The sequence below is a fragment of the Xiphophorus hellerii genome, chromosome 7 (assembly GCF_003331165.1).
Source record: "Xiphophorus hellerii strain 12219 chromosome 7, Xiphophorus_hellerii-4.1, whole genome shotgun sequence".
NCBI lineage: Eukaryota > Metazoa > Chordata > Actinopteri > Cyprinodontiformes > Poeciliidae > Xiphophorus > Xiphophorus hellerii.
Window position 1 is genome coordinate 19265422 of NC_045678.1, and position 27448 is coordinate 19292869.

At 36.3% G+C, this 27448-nt stretch overlaps 1 protein-coding gene across 1 annotated transcript in view; it reads right to left on the bottom strand.

Moving 5' to 3' along the window:
- Window positions 1-9768: 9768 nt before the first annotated feature.
- The window catches only part of kcnj3a (potassium inwardly rectifying channel subfamily J member 3a), a 41631-nt gene continuing 23951 nt past the window's right edge, over window positions 9769-27448 (bottom strand). The window contains exon 3 of the mRNA XM_032568511.1: window positions 9769-11596. Within this exon, the coding sequence (XP_032424402.1) occupies window positions 11004-11596 (593 nt within the window). The 3' untranslated portion in view covers window positions 9769-11003. The remainder of the gene's footprint in view (window positions 11597-27448) is intronic.

The window sequence follows — 27448 nt, forward strand, 5'->3', positions numbered from 1 at the left end:
ACCTTTATTTGCCATTTCACATCTGTTCTTTAGATATACTGTAAACACTTTTTATTAGCGTTATCTTCAGAAAACCACTTGATTTATTTACTATCTAAGCAGAAAATATGGGATGTAAATTGGTACAGATCCCAAATTTCAGTTGTAATTGCTTGTAAGCAAATTGCCAATTGTTTGTGTAGAGTGAACAGAGGCTTTTGGCAGGATGTAAACACCTAAGTACCTGTGGGGAGACTCCAACTCTGTTCACAGCCAAAGTAACAAATGGAACGCCATGTTGACTCCTGAAATATTCATTTCGCTACTACCACAGCAGACAGTGCTATGGCAGTGAAGAGACAATGATGAAGTGAGTGACCAACACAAGGGGAAAAAGGTTTTGCTCAGCCAGGTGAAACAAGCCTTTAGTCTGGGTTTTTATTGTTTTGCTCATTGTCATTGAATACATACGCCTTCTCACAGAAGACAAAAATATGAAAAAATTATCCAAATTTGAATTAAAACATGTAAAATCCTGGCAACATGCAGATTCGATGTATTCTGGTTGCAGTTGCTAGGAAACAAGTGTTGGGAAATCCTTGTTATGAAGTATTTAAAATGCACTTTTAATTGCTTTTTTCTAGTTTGAGGTATTTCAATATCTATTATAAATACTCACACAGCATTGCAACAAAACCATGTGTGTGCATTTGACTGGATTTCATCAAAAGTTGCGTCTGTGACTAAGATTTTGCAGTGTGTGTACATGATGCTGGATTTGGAGCTGTACTGTGAGCTGGCTCCAAACCTCTCCGTACTGCACATCATGCTTACAGAAGCACACATTTAAAATCTCTTTCTCATAGCTCTACACTTATCCAACAGTTGCCTCCACAGCCATAGAGCAGAGGATGCAGCCGAGAATCTGCCACCCTCGTCTGAGCAAGCTTATTTTTAGCAGCTATGGATTGTGAGAGAGCACTTGTTTTATTTCAGTCCTTCTGGCTGAGCTTAAAGCACCACAGTTATGTTTGGTGCCCCCTTTTGTATGCAGCTATTCTAAAGAAGTGTATAGATTCTCCGCATGGAAGCATATGGATCTCACCTAATATTTTTCTTTTGTTCAGTTTACATAAATATCTCTTCATTAACAGAGTCTTCAAATGACTGGAATTTATATTATCTTGGAAAGCTGCTGATTCTCTTTAAACCTTTTTTCTTTTTCTTTTTTTTTTTGTTTTTTGTTTTTATGTGACCAAGATGAAGCAATGCATAATTTTAAAATGAGGAAAAATCAGAGATGGCTTTCAATTTATTTATTACAAATGGAAATATGAAGAGCGGGGTGTGTATGTCCGTAAAGCCTCCCTATAAGTCAATACTTTGGAGATCAACCTCTCTCAAAGTCAATTACATTGGTCACAGATTGACTGTTGGATTGTTGCCACAGTTAATTTTAGGTCTCAACTTTGACTTTGCCATTTCCTACATGAATGCTTTGATCTAACCATCTAACCGTCCGTTGTAGCTGTGGCAGTTAGTTTACGGTTGTTGCTCTGATGGAAGGTGACCATCTGTCACAGTCTTACAGGTTTCAGAGGTTATTTTCCAGGATAGGCTTGAATCCAGTTCCCTTTGTTTTCCCATGAACTCTGATTAGCTTCCCTGTCTCTGCAAAGGAAAAACACCCCCACAGTATGATGCAACCATTATCATGTTTCACAGTGGGAAAGCTGCAGTTACGACTTTTGACACACATGCCTTTTTGCATTTTTGCCTAATCTGAACATAACTTCTTCCACACATGTTCTATCTCCCCTACAGGGATTTTTGCAAATTGCAAAGGACCTTGTGATTTTTTTTATTTTTTATTTAATGACTTTCTTTTTACCAGACTCCTAAAGTGGACATCTGTGACCTGTGTAAAGTTTCATATATCCTTTGATAATCTAACTTTAAGATTTTCTACAACTCTATCTCTGCTCTGCCTGCTGTTCTCCTTGGATTTTATGATATTTGGTCAGTAATGTTCTGAGGCCTTCAAAGCAGAGTTGTATTTACACTGAGATCAAATTACACACAGGTGAACTCTATTTAAAATTTAGGTGTTTTCTAATGATAATTGGTTGGACTGTTTTTATGAATATCAGAGTAAACACAAATGCTACATTTTGCTGTTTTTTTATTGAAAAAGAATTTAAAAAGCAGGTTTCACTTTTCTTCCACTTCACATTGAGCTTCTCTTTGGTGGACTGACACAAATCTCTATATAACACCAAATTATGTCACTGTAAGGTTACAAAATGTGTTCAAGAGGAATTAATCCTTTTGTATGGCATTTTATGTATTTCATAAAGTTTTAACACTAAGCAGACTCATTAACACAAAGCTAATTAAAATGCAACAAAAGAAAAAAATCCTTCTACACTAATGACTCGCACATCATGTTCTGCTTAAATTCACATTTTCAGCTGAAGGACGTAGAGTGACCTCTCGTAGCACAAAGAAAAAAGACCCTGCTTTTTCCTGTTCTCCAAAAAATATTATTTATACCACAATGACGGAAGTCGCTAACTGATCTTAAAGCAAACATGAATTGCAGATAGAGCAAGCATCAGGCAGACAGACTCGGTATTCTTCAAAGAGAGTGGGCTTGGTGTGATGTGTCCTACTCAGCTCCTTTTTCCCCGCGCTGTTGGCGACTAAAGCAGAGATAGATTTTGACTCAGGTGCAAACTGAGTTGTTTTGCAAACACCCACACCGGCCCGTTATCTTACAAATACAATACACCAGAGACGAGGCATCTGTTGTGGCTATGTGTGGACGGTATGTAGAGGATGTGTTTGTGCATCTGCGAGCATGAGGATATGTTTAAAAATAATATTTTTGCCATCACTTTTTCCCTCAACCCTCTTTTGCCACATTTATTTTAAGCACCAACAAAAACCCTTCATGGAATTAAACAAAGGGCGACAGCGTACTTACACGGCAATCATTGCGCCGGGCTGTGGCAGCTGTTTCCACATCAAATTATCAAACCTATTTGATTTGCAAGGAGAGCAGCGTTGGGATAAGGAGGTAAAGTGCAAATGTAAAACAAGTCATGACAGAATCTGACAAGAGACAGAAATATCCTCTCTGGTGTTCTCCTTTACACTCTCCCAGCCATTTTTAATCTCTACTTTAATACCAATCCTCCCAGACTCAACTTTGATCACTGTCATTTTGCTAACTTACAGGACTAGCAGGATTGAACAAAATGTTTTATTCATCCCACACACCAATTTGGGTCTCCTTTTCTGTCCGTAATGCACTTCTCTCATCTCTCTGTCAGTTTTGTCTTTTGTTCGCCTTAGTCTATCGCTGGAAGGGACTGATCTTTGGGGATTCATGATGGATGACAGTTCAAGAGGAAATTCTGGTAAATTGGTTAATAAATATTGTGGTTTTAATTTTGTAAAAAGACAGAAATCCTTTAGCTTGTTTAATTTAAAGCAAATGGGACTTACCGGTACATAAAAGTGATGAATGATTTTGTGATTGAAACAACATTTCAATCACGAAGTAAGAAGCTACCTTCTACATGAGCGCTTATTCTTTTCTCTTTTTTCTTTTTTAACGGGATTAAGCAGCAACAGAGTGCTAGTATTTATTTTACGGAGTTGTTACCTGCATCACCTTGAGCTTGACTGAGCACTAAGCTTCCTGACCCAAACCTCGTTAAATCCCACCTAGAGCTCATGAATCAGGAGTTGCAAGAATAAAGATTAATTGGAAATCACTATTCTGGCCTTGAAAACTTTCCCCTCTTCCTCTCTTGATCTCTCTCAATTTGGTTAGATGCCTTTAAACTAATCTGAATAATATGACTGATTCAATGTGTAAAAATATTAATTAGACTTTCAGTTGAAAACATTGCTTTTTATATTTTTCATTGTGGTTACACTGACATGCAGGTTAATTATCGAGGTCTTCATTTTAATGCATGATTAAACCCAGAGAAATAAAAGGAGCTTAAACCATTTAGTCACGTTCACAGGAAGGGGAATTTGTCAGAAGACAAACCAGACACAACATCATACATCTCTAGTATGAGAAAATGATTAAAAGTGTAAAATTAATCCATTAGGTTTGTCAAAGCTTACTAAAACCATTTTTCTTAATTGGAAAACAACAGGTTGAATGTCACTGTAAAAAGGCATGTTCAACAGCATACCTGCACAACAGTTTCCCATTCTGAACTCTCCAAATGTTTGGAGTGAAAAAGATGGTTGCAAGCCACAGCAAAGCCATTTTGCTTTCTTCCAACACAAAGGCTACTCACATATTTTCAGAACTTACTGAGTAAGTTCTTTTTTTGAGAAAATCTTTCGCAAACCTTTCTCAAAAATAGCCAGTAATGGAAACTAATCTTCTGGTTACTATTAAGTCATTCATAGTTCATTAAAAGTAATCTTTAAATTTGATAACTATTTCAGAAAGGGGGCTGAAAGTCCTGTAAAAGTTTCCTTTTTTTCTCTTTTAGTAGATGCATTATTTTGCACAACTTATTGAGTAGCACAGCGATGATGCCTTTAAAGAAAAGCTTGGATTTCTGCTAATACTGCTTTGCATCATTCAAGAGAGCAAATTATAGAAATAAATTCAATTATGTTTTGCTTAAAATGAATTCTGTAACCCCATTTGTTGGGGTTACAATTTCATTGTTTTCACCTGCTTTATTTTCACTTTATTTTCTTCATGCTGTATTTTTTTTGCAGTTTAAATAAAGCATGTCACTAGACATCATAGGCAAAAGACTAGCTGTTATGATGCTAAGAAGACATTTGTCATGCAGTGCAAAAGACACTCGCAGCTCAGTTTTTTTTTTGTTGTACTCCATATGTGATCCCTCATATATTATCTCATCTTGACACTGGTACTGATGTGGTACAAGAAGTGCCAGCTAGACAGTAAGCCACATTTAACTTGATTGTAAAGTATGTTAATCATAATTGATTATAGAAGTGTTTAAATTCAATAAAACCAGTGAAGAGACAATCGAAATGCTGCCATTTTTGAGCACATTTGTTTCTTTGTCCCATAATTGTCACTTGATGACTTTACAGAAGTTGTTGTCATGTCGGATAAAACAGAAACAGTAAATTATCAAGACATCGCTCCAAGTAGTAATTATTTTTGAGGGTTTTTTTTAAAAGCTTCTAAACCATGAACAGTCCTGTCTTCTCTTCCCCACTAAGCCCTCCCACTTCTTCCATCTCTGTCTCCGCCAATTATTTGAGCTTTTAAATGCTATTTCAGAGGATAGGCACAGACAAAAGACAACCCCACCACCATCACCCACACACCCACAAAAAGTGACATCCAGAGCACAGATCTCCTTGGTGATAAAGGGCAATTGTTTTCCAGCAGAACAATTGCTGATTTAAGGTGGCCTAAAAAGATTTGAACCCCATCTCCAAAACGTCTGAGGATAATGCCATCAGCAGTTTTGATATGTCTATCTGTCCCATGAGTTTATTAAGGAGGGGAGGGTTATCTGAGGATAAAGACACAATTAACCTATCTGCTTCTGATAAGTACAATAATGGCACTGACTTTTATCTCCAGAAGTTCTGTAGGGGCTCTCTTCAAATACACATTGTTATACATGCATAGTTAACAGCAACAAATAAAGTGCAGCACTGATTACACAAGAGTATGATTAAAACAATGAAAGTGCCTGAAGAGGTGACACTGCCTTTGCGTTGATGTGTTATTGTTTATCTGACTCAGTTTTATCTAAATTTAGAAACAGATCAAATTTGTTTGCAGGCATGTGTGTTGCCAAGTAAAACAACAAATAAGTAAGAATGAGCATTTTTCCAGGTTGCTTTAAACTTAGAGCTAAATGATATCAATTTAAAAACACAATTCTTTATCTACAGTACACTATTAAAATATTGAAGTTTTCACAAATACATTTCTACTAAATGCAACATTGATGTCCCAGTCATCAATTTAGATTTAATTTGATTTGTTGACTGTCCATCAACAAATATTTCACTTACAAAAATATCAGTATAATATTTTACAACTGTTCGGTGTATTTGTAAATTAGTAAAACATCTCTATTTATAGATCTATGTCAGTAATGTGTGGCCCATTAGTTTGGTAAGAAGCAAGAATGGTTTAAAAGTTGCAAGTTTTAAATATCAAAGTCCCCTGAAGTAATCAGTAAGGCTAATACCCATATTTACATTTGAACAAGCAAATTGTGTTAAGAAAGTAGAGGAGCGCTATAAACATTTAACATTTTTTTTGAAAAGCCTTAAGTTCCCAGTCCAAGTCTCTGCCTATTTCAGAATATCTCTTAGCTGAATCGACATTTAATCTATTAAGCATCTTTCTGTGCTTTAACACAGCAGGTGTCTCGCTGGCTTTTATACCTTTGCTTGAGGTGCTGCAGCTAAAATTTTAAATAATAGATGGAAGTGCAGATAAAATCTGTCTGTATTTGACAACCAGATACAGAAGAAGAGCTAAAAGAGGAAGTGTATTCCTAATGTAACTGGCTACAGTGATTTACTTGCTCTTCCTGTTTGGTGAGTAAACAGTACTCAGCACAGAATGTTGCAAAATCAAGAGGAGCACGGCGTGACATGCACCCAATACATTTTGGGTTGTGCTTCTGTTGCAAGACGACTTTCATTTTCCTGTTCATATTGTTCAATACTAATCCCAAAGAATAAACTCTTATGTTTTATTCACTGCATTTCTGAGTTTTTCCAATAAAATCTCTACTGTTACCAGTTTTCAATTCAAGAGGTTATTCAAAATTTAAGTATTGAAGGAGTATTTTATCCATTCACTTTAGTTATTGATAAATAAAAAACACATTTGGTTTTAAAATACTATCACAGAAAATGTCATGAAAGTTGCAATTAAAAGGTACAATGTTTTCTTTCAATTAATGTGGAAAAAATAGTGAGGAAAAAATAAACTATTCAAATGACGTATCAGCAACTTGAATCTACATTTTCTCTTTTGCAGTTAGCATTAGTTCATCAGTAGTTTTTTCCTAAAGAAGTTCAGCAGCCAAGTTGCAACTCAACGTGAAGAGTTCTGAGACTCTTTCCTTTATAATTTCATGCTCTGTACATTTTTAAAATTACCTCCAGCAGTGGTGTTATTTAGTAAACGCTTGTTGCAGAGGGCATTTGGACCCCTCGCTTCCCTTTCTTCAAGAAAGAAGGCGTTTTTTAAAGTTGTTTGTTAGATTTCCTGTGAGATTAAAAGCCAAAACTGTAATCACAGCCCATTCTAAATCTGCTGCAGCCTAAAGTGTTAGAAATCCACTTAGGAGGCCATCAGTTTCAGTACACCAAGGCAGTGAGAAGCAGTGCTCTTTAAGTGAAAGAACAATCCTGAAAATGTCTGAGTAGCACTGTCGTCCTAAACCTAAATAATTTTTTTTTTTTACATTAGGGAAAGCAAAAGCAAACAGCAAATAGAAGAAAAAGGAAAAAAAGGAAAAAAAAGATAATTGCCTTCTCCATCCAGCCTAAAGCGTGGTCTATTTGTCCATAGATAAATACACTTGAACATTATCAGGCCATTCAATCTTGCAAACGGAGGTGGTTTCCACGCATTCACTGCACTCATGGAGTTTTCTAGAAATGCTCCTCAGGGATTGCAGCCACTGTATGTTCTGAATGCAAATATCTGCATTCCAGACTTCTTAAAGAGATTTTCCCTGCAGTACCCTTTGCAAAAATCTCTCAAAAATAGCTAGGTGATGAAATGTGCAAATACATCAGTTACATTTTTGAAGCATTTAATATGAGCCAGTGTGCAATCGTGTTTATAGTTTTCTGGATTGTGCATTTCCTGTGGGTTGTACCTCACTTGTTGATGCTGTGGACATATTAGGGTATATGTGATATTGGTATGAACATAAGACAGACTACTTCTATTGTGATGTAAAGAACATAGAAGTTTCCACAACTTCATTTTTGCATAATTTCCTTCCTTTAAGCATCTCTAAGGGCCCTATTACTGGGGACTGTCCTGCATGTTTTCTGATTTAAAATACCCAGAATTAATGAATGAATAGCTTCTTCTTCTTCTCATCAAGTTCTGCAATAGTAGTAAATGATTAAATCATTTATTTGACTGCTCTGAAGCAGCCAAATAAATGATGATTTGGCTGCGCTACATGCTCTTGATCCATTTTCCTGCTTTCCCAAACATTCTCCTGAACTTGTCCAAAAATTTTAATGTTTATATCCATATGTAAATCTGTGTGCATCTGCAAGGATGAACACACACATCCTATGCAAAACATTTGTTGGTTAATTTACTATTGTTTACTTTGCAGCTGGAGCTTCTTCCATTAGCTAAATTTGACTTTGTGGTGAAGCTATCTAAACATGAGTAAACAGACTTTTAAACGTTTGCCAAAATGACAATAAATCAAGACAAAAATCATCATCACTTCACCTTCTCATCCTCTGGATGTCACAGACATGAGACTCACCCTGGGTACTGGCAGGAAGAGAGTTCACTTAAAATAGGTAGGCTTTGTTTTCCGTTTTTATTATTTAGTGTAATTTGTAACAAATAGTCTATGTGGGCATGTATGTACGTGTGGGTCAGATATGCTGCTTTTGAGCGGCATGCGCATCACGCTCACGTGGCCTGTTTGTGTGGGGCAGGAACTGACTGTCTTGTACTCGGTGCCACATTGGTGTTTTTGTGTGCCATTTGCACTGCGCACATGTGGCCTGTATTTGTGTGGGTCGGGTGCATTGTGTGGGTTTTGTATGCCACGCACATTATGCGAGTTAGGGATGTGGTTGTATTTGTGTGGGTGAGCTGCAGTGATGGTTTTTGTGCATGCCCTCCAATAACATCCCTGGCCTCATACACACACACACTTCCTCAGTCTCTCTTTCATTGTCATCCCAATGTCACTTTCATCTTTCTCTTGAGCTTTTGCTGTCTTCTTCATCATGCAGCAGTCCAGCTTTTTGAAACACGTTGTTAAAAGCCAAACATCAGCTGCATCACAGTATTCAAAGTGCGTGAAAAAGTAGCTGCTTATAGTCCAGAAATTATGGTACAAATAAAATTATGAAAAGTGTGCATTTGTGTTTAACTTCTGTTAATCTGATACCCCAAAATAAATACTGTTCAACCAGTTGCTTCAAAAATAGATTAAAATTATCTTTTGTCAAACTACTCCTTTTCATTCAGAACTTATTCGCAGCTTATTTTGCTCCAATGTCTTCCCAGTAAACCTGATAGTAGTTTTTTAATCAGGTGATTATTTTGTCCCAACAATAAGAGGGATTTTCATGGATAAGACTGAATATGAGCAGACTGCAATTATAACTTGGCCCTCCAAGTTAAATCCACCAATCAGACAATGCTGCAGATTCGAGGTTTTTGCATTTTGGTAATGGATTTGTGACTGAAAAGTAATAATGCTTATAACCTTGAACACATGGAGATTTTAACGGCCATTGTGGCAGCATTGTACTGTGGCTTTTTCCTTCAGGAGGGACATGAAAGCTGGTCTGAGTGTGTGGGAAGATGGATGGAGCTAAATCCTGCACAATCATGGAAGAAAATCTGTTAGAGACCACAAAAAAATGCTGTGAGCTGCAAACAAGTCATATAAGTATAAAAATACAGTATATATATATGTTTTGAATTTCTAATTATTACCTCTTGTATTCAGCTGGCAGTAATGCATTCATAAAACGTGCAGAGCACCAAATATCTTCCACCAAGTACCAAGATACTAAATAGTTACGTTAGATTTTTATTCCTGAATAGATCAGTTATCATACAATGTCTTTGATGCATTTAGAGAAAATCAGATTTCATGGCACAGATCAAGTAAACAAAGCGATCATAGGGGGTGTGGTAGACCCTGTGGCTGTAGGTTGTAGTTTTTATAATATTATTGCTTTCATCACAAAGGAGGAATATTATGGTCCCTAAAAACAAAGATTATTTTAATTATTCTTACAGGCCCACCAAATCTAAACAGTAACACATAAGTTGAAAGTCTATTGGTGCCCTTGTTATAGCAGCACTGGCTTACTGAAGATTGCATTTTGGTATATGATGAGACAAGAAAGAATTTCTAACATCTTAAGGATTTATATGATTGTTTTGTGCTTATCGGTTACAGCTATAGAATATTTCAACTTAAGTGTTACATTAATAAGCAAGTGAAAATTGTGTATCATTGTGCCCAGTTTTACTGACGCTAATAACCCATTTGTAAATATAGTATGCATCATCTAGCAGCACTTTCTGTATTCAATCAGATAAAATCTTTAAAGCGCACATGGTAAAATAGTCTGTATATGAAATACCAAAAATACAGCTGTGAACAAACATGAAAATGGGAACAAGGTAATATAGTTAAGGCTAAACATCTTTGTCTATTACCTTTGTATAGCTAAGTCAGTAAGAGGAGCATGCAACCAACGTAACATTGCCACAATTTTACAGTAAACAACAAAAGCAATCAACTCAAAACAAACATGTGCCTTTCTTCACTACAGATTAGAACCAGTGTAATGTAAGTTTCCAGTGGTGTAAATCATATGGCTTTGTGCAATTGTCCACTATCTGTAAATTCACTAATGAAATTGTTTTATTTTTTTGGTCTTTTTGTTTTGTGAAATCAACAAATTGTCATGCCAGAAACTGAGATTTGGTTCTACATGCGTCGCTTCTTACATGCCAAATTGTGCTAATTGTACATCATCCTAAAAAAGAAAAAAAAATAAACAGAAAGAAAAAGAAAAATAAATAAATCTGAGGTCTTTCATTAGAGCAAGAACACTTACATCCAGGGACAAATGTGCTCATTTCCATCCCCCTACGTTATATAAGGTATTTGTGCACGTATTCTACAGCTCCTTTAATATAAGAATGTCGTCCGTTAATAAATACGGAATAGTACAAGGATTTCAGGTTCAGAAAAAAAGGAGATAGCAGGAGTTAAAATTTGTTGTGTGCTTTATGTAAAGCGATCTGAGTTCATTTTCCTAAGTTTAGGTGGCAAGTGTCCGTCCATCCTCCCGCCTCCTCCCCCAGCTAGTCGCTGCAGCTTCGGGGGCAAGTCCGCCACCGACTTACTGATGGGCTCTGTGCTGATCTTGGCCTTCCCAGCCTGTTTGTCATCAGAGACACCGGGGACCGAACTGATTCGCTGCAGCTTCATGGGCAGGTCTCCGAAGCTGTAAGTCATCTCTGAGGTGGTGGAACTCATCCTCAGCAGCTTCCTGGGCAGACCGTCCCGTCCCGTGATCTTCTGCAGCTTGGTAGGCAGCTTGGTGGTGCTGTCATTGTCCTCCAATGTCTCCAGGCAGTCCAGGGAGCTGTTTTTCTCCCCACTGTTGCACAGGGAGGGCGCCATGAGGGGCGACGATAGAAGGAGGGCCTCCTCCTGCTCTTTCACGCTATAAGGAGGAGTAGGCACCTCAAACGTGGCATGAAACTGAGAGTAGTCCACTTTGAAGAAGCCCTCCTCCAAGGAGATGACAGGAAAGAACCGGTGTCCCCAGAGAACCTCGTCCTCCGTGTACGATGTCCTCGCCTGGCAGGTCATCCCTGCCAGAGAAATACAAGAAACTTTTAAGCTTCTGGAATCATATAAATGAACTTCTTCCCTGTGCGAAAGCAGCATTGAAATGCTCTGTGGCTCCGATGTGAAACAATGTGGCTCTGATTCAATTATGTGCTTGGCGCCGTACCATAAAATCAATAATATTTCCAACATTCATGCTATTTTTAGATTACAAAGCAAACAATACTGTAAACATAACAGCCCCATCGAAAAAACATTTACTGCATTACAGAGCCAGCTGCCTGAATAATAAGCCTAATTGATTGTTTATTTTTCTGCACGTGATGTTTGCAAGCACTTTCGAGGCTAATTTGAAAAATAATTAAAAGTTATTTGCTGTGTGAGTTTTATATGAATTACAAAATATTTAATCCTAAAAGCCTCAATTCATTTTGACACAAAAGCTAAGAAAAAACTGGAAGCATATTTGTCATGCTGTTACGACACAGTGCTAAACTTGATATTAGCACTTGAGTCCATTATTCATTCAGATTTGTTTTTCAGTGTGCCTTTTAGTTCTACAAACGGTGCCCAGTGCAAGCTAATTAATGTATTTTATTGAGATTTTATATAAAAGGCCCATGCAACAAAACACAAATTACCAAAAAAAAAAATCTGAAAAGATGTTTTGTAAGCACCAAAGATCCACAGCTCAGGCGGAACAAGCTGTCAATAAGTCAACTGATAGCTGTAAGCTCCACAAATTGGTATTTAAACAAAATTGGCAAGAAAACAGCAATTTATTGAAAGAAAGTTTTAAGAAGTCCTGTTAGTTTTCCAGAGGTCATATAGAGCACCCACACACACAAAAAGAAAACACAATGAGAGAAGGTGCTCAGGTAGATGAAACCAAAATGAAACATTTGAGCTGCAGACAAAAACTTTGTTCGGCATAAAATTAACACCGCACATCTCCCTCAACCCCTCATCTCAGTGGTGAAACATGGTGCTGGCAGCATTAGGATATGGGGTTGCTTTTCTTCAGTAGAGCTAGAAACGCCCGTCAAAGTAGATGGCAAGATGAAGTGAACTAAATAGAGGGATTTCAGGAAGAAATTAAACAAAATCATAGGCAAAGCAATTTCAGTCTCTGAATGTGCAGGTAAAGAGACACCCTAAAAGATTTATAACTGCAAAGATAAGGGCTGAATGCCATACGCCTGCAAAACCTTGCTTTTGTAATAACAGAAAATATGAAGAAGTATGAATAACTTTGCATTGAAGTGCTACAGGTTAAGGCTTACCTATTGTGCAAAGATTAAAAGTTTCATTTTGTAATATTAAAGTAAAGAAACAAGGTTCTCAGAAAAAAAATTTAACTACAGAAACAGATTTTTGGTATGGAAGGCAGTTCTCCTCACATCACCTTTTATGCTACTTGCTTTTTCAGTTCACATCTTAAGCTTGGCTTCTAGCTACAAAAGATGAAGGATTAAGATAGTCAGTACTCCCTGTGAGTACTACATTATCACAGAACATGTCTACAGGAAAACATTTAACTTTCTTTGATTCAACAAAGGCAAATCAACTCATGCAACAGCCTTTTAAATATACATTAGGAATTTTTGCATATCCATTGAAATATTTTGGGTTAAATTGTTCAGTTGTGTCCATTTTGAAGAACAAATTGAAAACAAAACATCCTGTTTGCATCTGCTGGTTGTTTCATCAGAGTGTTTATGTCTGCTCCAAATCACACCATGATAAATTTGGAATAAATGCTCCCCCTGTGAAGAAACATTTATTCCATTAAACCCCTGCGTCAAACCGCCCTTCATATCCACAAAAGGAAATTAATACAGTTAGCAAACCCTGTCTTTAAAATTAGTCAACACAAACATCTTTTCATGCAAACTTATTGGAGGCTTGTTAGTGATTACTCATCAATGATATTCAGCAGCTCCTGTTGTAGCTGTCTAATATTACACACTGCTGCTTAAAGCAAAGCCCTGCGAATCTCATAATATTAACATTCAGCTGTAAAAATCTGTTTTAGCGTCTTGCAGAAAATCAGCAATGAATTCTAAAAGTGCTATTACATCATCCCATTACAAGTGGATTTTTGCCTTTTTTACTTCTTGAATAAAAAAAACATGTTTGCATCCCCACCTTTCAAATGCACAACATGGATCAGAAATGGACCATTTCAGTTATCAATGTGATTAATGTATTTCATGTCTTTTCATAAAGCTTATTTGACATCAAAACATTTTATCATTCAATCTTCTAAATATTACACACATATCTGCTTTTTGTTCAGTAGAAATCATTTTATTTTTTCGTTCCAACTTTATAAACAAGTGCAGTTTTGAATTCTACCTCAAGTTTACGCACATTGGGTAAACAATCCACCTACATTTACCATAGTTGTGTGATGCAAGGCTGTATTATGCAATAGCTAGAACTGTCTATACAAGAAGACCTAGAAGGAAAGCTGGACAAAACATTTTCTTCCTGTTGAGCACACACACACAGTGGAATCAGACAGAGAGGTGAATATAATGTATATAAAATATATAAGATGTTTTCTCATTTGATTTCACTATAAACACAATAGTAGTTTAATACAAGTTTGTATAATAGTAATAATAGAGCAGAGTCTATGTCACACAAACGTGTTGTGGTCATTTTTGAGGTATGTAAATGTGGAAATGGTAATTATCAGAGATCCCTGTGGCTCAAAAAGACTTTATGTCTTACACCAAACATAACGAGTATTTCAAGGGGAAAATGCTGGGAACACCAAGAGGGAACCGTGTCAAACGCATGATCCAGCCCGCTGTGTACACGCCGCCATTTAGCAATATTTCTTCCTCTTGTTGCTACAACAAGCACTCTGCATCTACCATGCTGTTTACCTGCTTTTCTTCTCCATCCTAGGATGAGAGAGCAATGCCTCTGTGGGTGGTAGAAAGGTCCTGCGTCCCACGCTATCAGGAAGGTGTGCACAAAGTTGGAATAAGACAAAAATAGCTGCGCATGGCATCACCCAAACAAGGGGTAGGCTAGTATGCAGCATTGCTCTGTGCCATGATATTAAAACGCTGTAAGTAAGATTTTACATTCAGACCGAAGCAATTGTCTGAATTGTCTCCTAGATGATTCAGCTCATTACAACAGACCTGAATTGATCAAAGGTGTTTGGAAAGCTGTGAACTCTTCTTTAACATAAAAATTTTAAATTAAAAAAATAGAACAAAAATAAAGAGAAAGACTAAAATACAAAGCAAAACTTATAAGTATTTACATCCATGTGTTCTTTTTCTTATTACTTCAGTTTAATCAGTATATCACAAAGGCAATGCTTCAATACTACAGTTAGATTTTATGATACTGTTATGCTAAAATTGTTTGTCTGTCTATCTATCTATCTATCTATCTACATACAAACTTGTAAAATTCAATTTATTTGTTTGAGTGAAAAAAAATTTACATTCAGAACAGGGGCGAGCATATACTGTATGGTTTATCATTTGTCGTATATCATGATAAATTTCTTATGAGATTTTTATTTATAATTTTCACATTAAATTCCAATTGAAGTTTAAAACTGTATGTTTTATCCAGATTGTTAATTTTTACTATTTTTCTCCACCGTTTGTTCAATAAAGGTTTATCATTAAATATCAAAAACATTTGAAATATGATTAAATACACTTGTTTTGTCCATTTTAGAGGAGCAATTCTCACTTTATCATTAATTTCTGTAATCCCCACATAAAACACAAATGTGAACAAATATATATTTTTAATATATTGTTTATTTATATTTTAATATTATTTATGTATAATGAAATTTGTTTGCACATGCTACAAATACATTTTAGTTACAAAACTGAAGTAGAAAAGTGTCTTGCCGACTTTCTACAAAGTATATATTGAATGCTAAGATTTTGAAACTTAGGCTTTGGTTGAAGCAGTTGTGTTTGATATAATGTGAAGACATCGTTTAACAGAAGTTGACTCATTTGCAAGGCGAAGAATGTGGCTTTAATTGTTAAATGAAATAAATATTTCTTTGTGAGGACATTTATCTCAAATTAATCCAATTAATCCAATTTTTGTTCATTATCACTGGTTTAATCGGAACCTAATATTGTTCGTGCAGACATTTGGTTCCCAAAGCTGAGGGGCACTTGTTTACTGTGAGACACTGCTGCTGACAGCCAGAGTGTCATCATCCAAACTAGAAGCATCTGCAATTCCGCCTGATTCCCAGTGCCGTGAGATAATTCACTGATCACAACCCTGCACACAATCACAGATGTGCAGGAGACTGAACATCAAGTGCGTTTGGGGTATTCACAATATTACTTCAGCTCTATTGCTTCAAAGTCCCAGTGCCTTTAGGCTCATGCAAGCGTGCTGCGGTGAATGAAGCGGGCAAAGATAATGTGAACTTGAGGGCCAAAGCGTTTGAGAGTTAAGCGTGAATGGAAATCCTATTCCATAGTGAGCCTGTTAAACAGCCTCCAGCCAAAACATTGTCGCCATTGACATACGTGGTCACGGCGTATCAAATCTGAGGAGAGTTTATCAAGAAAAGTGTATTTTTTATAGGCTCAGAACACTGACCTAATCACCATCAAAAGTTATCTGCTTTATTGAACACTACTGTAGACTCAATGATGCAATGCTAAGCTGAAATCGATACTGTAAATACATGGCTGCAATATTAAAAAACAGCTTAACCTGTGTATTACAAGCAATGAAGTTGTAAACTAATACTATACCTGAGGCAAAATACTGTACCGTAATACACAGCACTCTGATAGTTTCATCTTACATCTATTGATAATGCTCTGTTGGTCCTGCAGATGATGCAGGAGTTACTGTAAGACCTCTGTCTCCTCTGTGAAATCTTGCCTCCTGTTTCAGTTTACTCCATGTCTAAGACAAGCAGCCCACAAAGGAGGCTCTCAGATATGAATCATCGTATAATTCTACTAAAACTAACAACTGATGGTACTGGACACAATCTCTAAATATAATACATTTCATTTACATTCATTATTCAATGGCCAAAGCCCGAGCACTGCATAATTATAGACAGAGTTGCATCACGTATGTTCAATTGTGTTGCAAAGACCTGCTGTTCTGCTACGCCCACATTCATATGGCACACACTGTAAGAGACAAAGCACTAATATTGAACTGTGCACCTCTGCTCTCAGTGAGGCCATGACACAGTTTAATATTTTATAGAGATTCAAACAGTATGTTAAGTATATGTAAACATTCAGACAGAAACCTCAAGTTGTACAGAACGTCCTTGTAGCCTAAAATAGCAGCGGTAAAGAAAAGAAAGGCAGATTTCGTTATTTTCTGCTGTTGCTGTGCATTATTCCCAAAATAGGAATCCAGTCAAATGAGAAATCCCATATCAGATTGTCTGTCGTATTATTGGTAAGGTCTTATGTAACTCTGTAATACACGGCTGCCCGGCACTCTGTGTTTCTATGGAAACAAAACTGTTGGAATGAGTACATGTGACAGCCATAAACCTTTTCACTGCTCCATTTGGTCAAAAGTAACAATGACACGACACGAAACAAGAGTGTCTCTCTCTCTCAAAGACCCCGACAACAACAGAGAGCATTTTTACAGCAAGTGTGGGTTCTGATCATACATAAAGGACCAGAGCCAGACAAATATTGTTTTTACTGTCAAAGACTTGTGACCTTTTAAGCACACAAACCACAGAGTTAAAAGTGCTGTTTTTAGTGGAGTCTGGAAATTATATATTTTGGTGACGTATCTTCAGTGAAGCCCAGAGCTCTTGTTATAAATGTCACCTTTAATAAAGCACAGGGCAAGTCCCTTTCTTCTCCTATCTGTCACTCTTACAGTATACTGTAAAGTGAGTAATAGTGCAGAAGGGGTGTGTGTGTGGGGGGGGGGGGCAAGTATGTACCCCTTTGAGGTGATTGAAGGACACAGAAACGTTACTCAAAGGTAACTTTCCATAAGAGGTAAAAAAATATTTTTTTTTCATAAGCAAAAATGTTTTAGCACTTTTACTTACAATGAAGTACAAAAATAAAACGGACAAACAGCTAAAACTGAGAGGTATTTTTACAAATCTACTTTCATATTCTAAATGTGTGTCTGTATATGAATCTGATTTCAAACCCACAGAAAATGGAAAGGCAGATTTGCTTTGAAAAACATTAGCAAGCAAATACAATCTTTGACAGAGATTACTTATAAGGGCAGGCTTATAAGTTATTGATTGAAGTTATTTAGAGACCAGAACTTCTTGTGTTATGAGGATTGCTTCAAGAAAAAGTCTGCTGAAAGCTAGCAATTATACTTACTACAGGTGAAAAAAGGGAATAAAAGCATCAGTTTACAGAAAAGAGGCAGGGATGTTACAGAAGTTGGATTCATTGTTTCTTGCAGTGAAGTCTCCTGAATATTGTTTTGCAAATTATTTTTCTAATCAGAAAAAAATTTCAAATTGTGCTTAAAACTATTATGTGTTTTAGAAAGCAATATATACTTCCATAAAAATTTGTTTCTTTATACTCAATATATTATTACAGCAGATATGCATGGTCTACATGACCTAATGCTAGGCTAGAAAGGCTAGAAATTAAAAGATGAAAGATCTGAAAACAGATGCAGCTAAATGTGCAAAAACTGGCAACCTTTTCACAAAACAGTGCTCACAAGTCACCGTGTTATGTGGTGCTGCTGAATATAATTTTATATGTATGACACATTACCCCGTAACTTGGAAACTTTGTCTAATAGCCCATCAGTGAGAATGAAGAAAAAGCAGCAAGCACCAGTCATAAGCCCACTAGTCCAGAGTGGTTAGGTAGGATTACTCATTGAGTGAATATTAGAAATAATAATGAAGTGCATGGTGTAGAACTGTTTTTTATGAAATGTGCTATGAGATGCAAAATGATTCACCTCATTACAACTGACCTGAATTGATCAAAGGACTTTGTAAAAACAGGAGATTTGTGCAGAGAATTATGACAGTTTTAAAATTGTGATTTATTGTCAAAAGCAGAGCCAGGTGCTGAGAAAGAACTTGATATTGTAATACACAAAGCTGCATGGACTGTTGCACTGCTCATATGTTTACTAATGTGTTGGAGTTGGCCATATTTCTTCATAACATCTCTTACGCAGAGGAAAATAAAGAACCATTAAAAAGGTAATGTCATACTGCCATTATGACTTAAACTTGGCAGTGTAGAGTACATTGTACTCTACAAGGTGCAGTGTAATATTTTTGTTATTCTTTGATTAAATATTATGTGAACACAAACTTGCTATTTGATTTTGCAGAAAACAACATTCTGATGTAAAGAATAGTATTGGAGGTTTGCCCTTCAACCAATGATCTCAGTGAAATCTAACTGTGATGGACCCGTTTCCCTGCAGGGGGAAAAAAGGAGATGACAGTGTTAAAAGGAAGTGCAACACTTTTTAATTTATTTTCCTGAATTTGATATTAAATATTGTCATTTACTTTCTCATTTCATTCTTAAGGTTGGGATATCTCTGAGATGTGTTGTAAGATATATTGTTTGAGATGCGCACTCATGTTGAAATAAATCTACATTGTGACGCAGTCCTTACTTGCAATGAATTGGAAATATTTTAGAAAAATACACTGAATTACAAGGTTTTACAGAACAGTGTCCAATTGTAGAATCAACTTTTAAGATGATAATTATATGATTTTAATAATAATATTAGGTTATTATCTAAAGTGGGCCGGTCTAAACTCTTAAAATGAGTTCCTCTACAGCCCTGGAAATGACAGAGAATGACACATTAAATAAAGCTGTTGTTAGTGCTGCAGCTGCTTGGAAATGCCAAAATGAAGCAAGAAGACCTCCAGTTTCTAACCAAAGCTGTTTAAGATAATCATCAGGATAAAAACATGTAACCAAATATATTAGAATGTCGCATTACAAAGACTTAAAGATGCTTCATTTTAACTTTAAACAACCTCTCATTATCTCACAATTTATTTTCATTTTGCCTTAGCTCCTGCCAGTGGTGTTAGCTCTAGCTAATAGTAAACACTGGATCACAAACTGCTCACATTTGCGTCAACAGAAATCACGTCACATGCGAACCTTGAGCTAGTTTTCCTCAGACCAGACTTTTTGTGGGTTGTCTTCATAAGCCTTGAAGATCTTTACATAGCTATTGCCCCAGCATGCATTGAGGTTAAAAAATGGCAATCTCTGTAGGTGAAAAACATAATAAAAATATACATTTTTAAAAGTAATTATGACTTTTTACATATCACAAACAACAACTTTGAGGTAAGTAGGAAAATTACAACAAAAACCTCAAAGCCAACATGTTCACTAGTCACGGATCCCTTAAAAATAAATAAAGCTATTCAGACCAATCTGACCCCGTGTGAAAAAGTGATTGCCCCACTTGTAAAATCAAGAATTGACAGTGACTAAGCAAAATTCTCTAATTTCACATGTCTGATTATTAGCTGACCTGCAGATCCTTCAGAACATCTTGATTTTGTATTACTTTTAACAAACTAAAACGTTCCAGGCTTAGATACCTTTAGACTCTTATGAGGTTATCTATGCTATGACAATCATACCTGTTTGTACATCAATGATCTATCTATCCAATCTCTTATCTCTGCTGCCTGTGGCTAAGTGTTTATCTCTAGGGCCAACTGCTAAAGGTATGAATAATTGTGAAACCGCTTGCAGAGTTCAATCAGGCCTTCAGTGTTAAGTGTAATGATACAGTGATATTATTCTACTATAGTGCTACTTTGTTCACAAGAAAAGGTATTAGCAATTAGCAATTAGATTAGGCAAATTAAGCATCCTCTGTTGTTTTAACAAAAAAGTTTAGATTTAACTATTCTACATATTGCATTTAAATACTGCGGTGGTTGCTAATGCCAAAAAAACCAGGAACAAAGATGCTTCCTTTTGTTTTTTTTTATCACACAGAGTAGTTATTAAATTAGTCTCAAACTGTGTTTTAATGCTTGGTGTAGAATTATTTATTCCAGCATCTATGCATTTAATACAATAGATAATTTTATTATTATTATTATTATTATTATTATTATTATTATTATTATTATTATTATTATCACAGTACTTACAAATCATTTGCGTTTTTGTTATGCTTTCACCATTTCATGGTTCCAGGTATGACTAGTTGTGACATCTTGCATAGCTAAGTTAAAGCTTAGTGTGGATTTCACAGTGTTCTGCTGCATCAGAATGGGGTACATCACTGTAAGTTTTTATAAACCATGAGGAAATGAAATAAGTGCCTATAAAGTGGTTAGGTTTGTGTTAGATGAGTCAGTCAGAAAGTAAGTCATTCTGCTAGCTTGACTTTCAGTATCAAGCATCCAATATGCTAAAGTAACTAATTTACCTGGACAGCAATACTAGAATAAGTAATGTTATGGTGTCTGCAATATTTTAATTTAAATCTTTGGGTTTTATTATCAATCCTAACTCCAGATTTGCAAGCCACTGCACTACATGGAGCTGTCGAGGTGTCAAAAAGTGATAATGTGATTTTTGAAATGATGAAAGGAATTGACCAATGGTACTCCTTAAGGAACTCCTTAAAGAATAAAGAAAATAATTCCAGTTGCCCTATTTGCAGCACTTTGTACTTGCCTCACAAGATTATGCATTGTAATAATTTAACCCTCCAGCAGTTAAGTTATTACAATGCATAATAATTTAATTTCATAAAGTCTATCAGGAGGATAGACTTTATGAAATGTTGGGTATTGGAAATTAGGTGTTTCATTATCTTTTTTGGATTCTGTTATCATTTTAGCCATTTTCCCACCTGCCTAGATGTCTTCGAACCGTATTTATACCTGGTTTAGAAGTGAAAATGACTGCACTATAAATAAATGACTACAAGGGTCTTTTTCTACATTAAAAACACACACACAGGGATAAAACAGAAGCTCAATTGAGTCTAAGAATGAACCAAATGGGAAAAACACCACTGGAATCGGTAAAGAGCCAGTTCCTCAATCAGCCCTTTAGAAGAGAAATTTGTGACTCTGTGGATCCATTGCACTTCTAATTTCAGTGAATCGTTATCTGTTCCCCTCAGTGACTCAGTATAAGACAATACCAGTGCATTTCAAACAGTCTGTGGAGTGGCTCTTCTCAGGAAAGTGCTGCATGAAATTCACAAACACTCCTGAGAAATCAGTAGTGTTCTGCTTGTTTTTGCAACAGTCTAAACAACCTGTATACAATATTTATGTCATACGCTTTACATTTATGAACTTAAATTGTCATATAGTTATTTCAAGGTGCAGACTGATAAAAATCTTCTGTTAATTTTGGTAGTTTTCTTAGCATAAACAATGGTAGTACGGTAGTATCATACATCTTCTTTTTTCTTCATTACTCACGAAATACAGATTTACAGCCATATTTCTACACAAAAACACAGTTAATATATTTTTTATATGCAGTAGTTGCAGGTTATTTTTATAGTAAAATATACAAATGGCTGCCCCCTCTTGCTGTTTTTCTTGATTATAGGTTGTTTGATCTATAATCTAGGTGGCACAGTTGGTAGCACTGTTGCCTTGCACCAAGAAGGTCCTGGGTTCGATTCCCGGCCCGGTGTCTTTCTTAATGGAGTTTGCATGTTCTCCAGAAGCATGCGTGGGTTCTCACCGGGTACTCCAGCTTCCTCCAACAGTCCAAAACTTGACTGTCAGGTAAATTGGTCTCTCTAATGCATGGTTGCACAACATGCAACCATGCCTGGCTGTCCAAGCATGTTGTGCAACCATGCAGAAACATGTCCTGGCTGTTTCTGTGTTGTCCTGTGACAGACTGGCGACCTGTCCAGGGTGTACCCCGCCTCTTGCCTGAAACGTTAGCTTAAGATAGGCACCCCTCCTGACCCCACTAGGTACAAGGTAGTACAGAAAATAGATGGAGGTTGTTTCTTAGCACTTTTCAAATCTTTATTTAATATTCTAACTATTTTGATTAAGTTTCTGTTTGCATAAGGTTTTGAGATGGCAGTCTCAAGAGTGACAAAGACAGCATACAAACTTACCATCTATCTTAATAAGTACAACCTTACCAATTTGTTGTTAAATAGCAAATCAGCAAATCATGCAGCAACTCAATGCATTATCCAGGTGTGATAAAGACAACTTGATGAAGTTCAAACAGAGCATCAGACTTGGCCTGGTATAATAAGTCTCAATTCAGCTAGAACTATAACATGGTAGGGTCAAAGTTCAGAAGACACATGAGAGCATGATTCCATCCTGTCTTATATCAACAGTTTAGGCTGTAGAGTTTAGGGTTAGGGTTAGGATTCGCTGGTTCTGTTGCTGACCCTTTGTATCATTTTATGACCACAGAAGATCCATCTCCTGATGGCTGCCTCTAACAGTAAAATGTTATAATATAATATGGTGTTGGACATCACTCAGAGGTGTTCAGCTCTTTTTCTGTGATGAAAAAGATGGTGTTAAAATGCTATTCTATAAAGCTTGCACAACAAAAGTAAACACTGAACAGGAAAGTCTTGCCGCTTCTCCTTTTGGAAGTTTTATGTCCTTCAGCCAGGCAAAGATTCAGCCACTGTTTGTTGGGAAATGTCTACAGCGCCTCAACTTTATTTAGCATAGTCCACTATTTTACAAAGCTCAAATCATCTCAAACTTGATTCTCAAACATGACAGTACTCCAATGACCTCCACGGTAAACAGATTCCAATATAAGCACATCTAGGATACTAATGAATGGGAAAGTCACAGCATGCATGTGCAGCCAAAAGTCTTCTGCAAGTTTGCAATGCTTGATCAACTCAATATGGACCCAAATCTCAGAGGACTGTTTCTGATATTTTGTTGAATTCACGCCCATGTCTGCCCATTCTGTCTCTCCCCAATTTTTGTGTAGTTACTATCAATATAAACCACCAGCTCCACAAGAAATATTTTTATAAAAAGCTTTAGATAGCACATGCCTTCCACAAGTATAACTTGTTCATGTTCCCAGTTTTGCAAAATAATTACTGCCAGAAATATTTTTGAAATACCTTATTTGATTAAAATATTTTGGTAATAGATTTGCAGCATGTTAAGCTGAGACCTAAATGACAGCATAATACAATGGTAAGAAGTTTAAATCAGAAATAAAGTGAGAGGGGAAAGAGGTGACCAAATGCCACAACATGTAAGGATTTTTAAAAAATCTAGCAGAGAATATAAATACTCCCAAAAAAGTTAAGAATCCTGTCTAAATGGTGAAAATGAAATAAAAAAAATCTCCATAAAGAGGTAATGAATACAGTATCAGATCAAATGGAAAAATGCAGGATGTGTCATCTCCCCTTTGTACAGCCAGTGCACAAGATGGTGATCCATAGTGATGCAGACCCAAGACTCATCGCTGTACATATTAAGACACCACTTATCATCACTGCATGCCTCCCAGTTACAGCACCACTCCAAACACAGATGTTTCTGCTCTGGTGTTAATAGCATCAATCAGATGGGATGGTAAACTCATAGCCTTGCTTATGCTGGTTGTTGAGACACAGCGGAGGATGTCAAGCTGTGTTATGAGAAGTTCATTCATTACCTATGATGCTTAGAATATGACGATCTTGTGCTGTGGGGTCTGCCCTGGGTGATTGGGGAACTCAAGGCTTATGTGGGGAACCTTAACAGTGATTCCAACTGGGCATGGGCACAAGTGTGAGATTCTCATGGCATGATATCCTTGAGTAAAATACTAGGGTTTCATTGTATTTTCACAAAAATTCAAAGTGGAGATACATAACATGATCAAACTGCTTTCACTTAAAATAATAGAAATAACATTTATTCATACTATTATGAAAATGTGGACAATGACGTTTAAACTTATAAAATATTATCTGCAATATTATTTACTCATGATTTTAGCATAAGCAAACATTGGGAACAAACTAAATATAATTTTCAATTGTTTTCTGACTCTTTGCAGAGAAAACTAGGAGATTCATTAAACAGATATTAATTGTAATGTTCCAACTGTACAGTTAAAACACAACCGTATAACCTTAATAAGAGTCCTATGACTATGTGTTTTAACTTGTTTCAACCAACTGACAATCAATGTTCAGCAATCCTTTGAGCAACCTGTTTACCCTCTCACCTGTTGTGGCACTGCACCAAGAACTACTGAAGGAAATTACACAAAAACATCTGAACCAAACACTGAGCGCAACCTCCTTCTTCACAAAATATAAATAAAAATAGAGTGACATCAAATTTTAGTGGTTATAGAATTTCCTTTTGTCTTTGACAAAAGACTACTAGCCATTTCTCTCACTATTTACCCAGAATTTCCTGCACTGTAGACTGCTTTCTGCCTTTGGAGTGGCCTCCAGTCTGCTTGGCATTCAGATATGCATTCGAACCACACCAGAGTTCACTTTAACAGAATCGGACACAAACTTTTGATGGCCGAGTTGAGGCCTCCATATATGGGTTGTACGATCTATCTCTGCAGCATTGCTACGCCCCCATATCTTGCTTTAACATCAGGCTCTGATGACATCTGTATACTCAGCATACCAATCAGTAACATAATACAATCACCCGTCTTTAAGCATGCTGATAAAGCACCCATTATCAAACTCTAGTCAAGTACAGGTAACCTTATTTAATGCATGAATCTATGTGAATCTATATCTATGAATCTACATCTTTTGGACGCTTTGGCAAATGCTTGAAAATACTATCCCCACACTCAGTCTGTTCAGTTTTATGTTGTCTACTTTCAGCAGTCGAAAATAAAATAATTTAAAAAGGAAAGAAAAGAAAACATACAAATACCATCTAAATTCAGTAGCTGTCTCCCATCTCCCAGAATATTATACATAATGTAATTTCGTTCTTTATTGAGTAACACAGTTATGCCAAGCTCATATTAGCTGAGTAATTAGAAAAGCAGCATTACCTCAACATAGGTATTGCCTGACCTGAATTATTTACAGACACACAAAATGCCAATCTTGTAAGGAAAAGAATATTGTAGTAGCTCTCTTTCAGTCAGCTGAACATTAGTGCACAGTAACGGAAGGAAGAGACAGTGCTGTATTATTACACTCCATATGCTCCATATGTCATGATATCTGAGTGTTTGGTGTTTTTATCATGGCATTTCTGTTATTCATAGTCTTTGCTTATTTATTTGTGGGTTTAGGTTTATAGTTGTCCTGGTGTCATGTTTTGTTTCTCTAGGTTATTTTTTTCATTTGTGTTTTATTTAAATTCGATTTTTGTTTCAGTCAGTCTCTTATCTAGTTCTCATGCCTGGTCTTGTCTATATTCATTGCTATCCTAGTCTCCCTTGTCTTGGTTCTGTTTTAGCCTTAATTATCATTCCTGTTTCAGTTCTGTTATTTATATACAGTACAGACCAAAAGTTTGGACACACCTTTCTAATTCAATGGGTTTTCTTTATTTTCATGACTATTTATAAGGCAAGAAATCCCACTTATTAACCTGACAGGGCTCACCTATGAAGTGAAAACCATTTCAGGTGACTACCTCTTGAAGCTCATCAAGAAAATGCAGCGTGTGTGCAAAGCAGTAATCACAGCAAAAGGTTGCTACTTTGAAGAAACTAGAATATAAGGGGTATTTTCAGTTGTTTTACACTTTTTGTTTAGTGCATATTTCCACATGTGTTATTCATAGTTTTGATGCCTTCAGTGTGAATCTACAATGTCAATAGTCATGAAAATAAAGGAAACTCATTGAGTTAAAAGGTGTGTCCAAACTTTTGGTCTGTACTGTATATACAGTATATATATATATATATTCTGGTACCATGTTTTCTTTTGGTTTTCTTTAGTTTCATTTGTGTTGAGCAGGTTTTGTTATCCTTCAGATGTAAGGTTTTATTTTTTGTTTGCATTAGCTCATGATTTTCAGTAATCCTCCTCACCTGTCTTAGGAAGTATTTAAGTTCTAGTCATGCTTTTGTCTTGTGCGGGATTGTTGTGCGTTCTTATGATTGTTTAGTTTGTAAATACTCAGGTCCATGTCAGTCTAATTTCCACTACTCCACATCGCCGTTCACATTTTGGCTCTTTGTTATCTCCGCCTTCACCAATTGTGACACCATACAGCTGGAGAACATCGATGTCATTTTGGTATTTTATCAGACATTTAATTAAATTCACTTTATACTGTAGGAAAGTTATGATGGAAAATTAAAACAATAATAAAACTTTTAAAAAATCATTTTGGCTTGGCTGGATTCAACTTTAAAGCCCTCTTGAAGAAACTACTCAAACTATTAACTCACCCAAGACTATGCATTATTTAGAAACACGAGGGGAAAAAAATGAAGGCATTTCGGAGACCTATTTTATGGCATGCTTGGGTAATCTTTCAACAATAGCTCAAAATGAAGAACAGGGTGTATCCAAACTTATTTCTGAAAATGATGAAGTGTACAACATAGTTGACAAGGTGTATATTAATCCTGTAAAAGTGTGAAATCCCTCCAGGTTCTCACATTTTGGAGGAAAGCAAGGGTCATGATATATCCAATATTCATGTGACAACTAGAGAAAAATCCTCCCCTGAATCCACAAATTCAAGGTATATCTTGACACAAGTCTCACTGGAAACACATTTTTGACAGAAAATATCCTGGGAGTCAGGGGATAAGCATGCAGATATGCTATATGCTCGGATTCTATGTCATCTAAGAGACAGCGATGTTTTAAAAAATGAATTCTTGGGGTTTATTCTAACCATGAGCAGGTGGACGTTGGAAATACAAACCACTGAGTGGGGA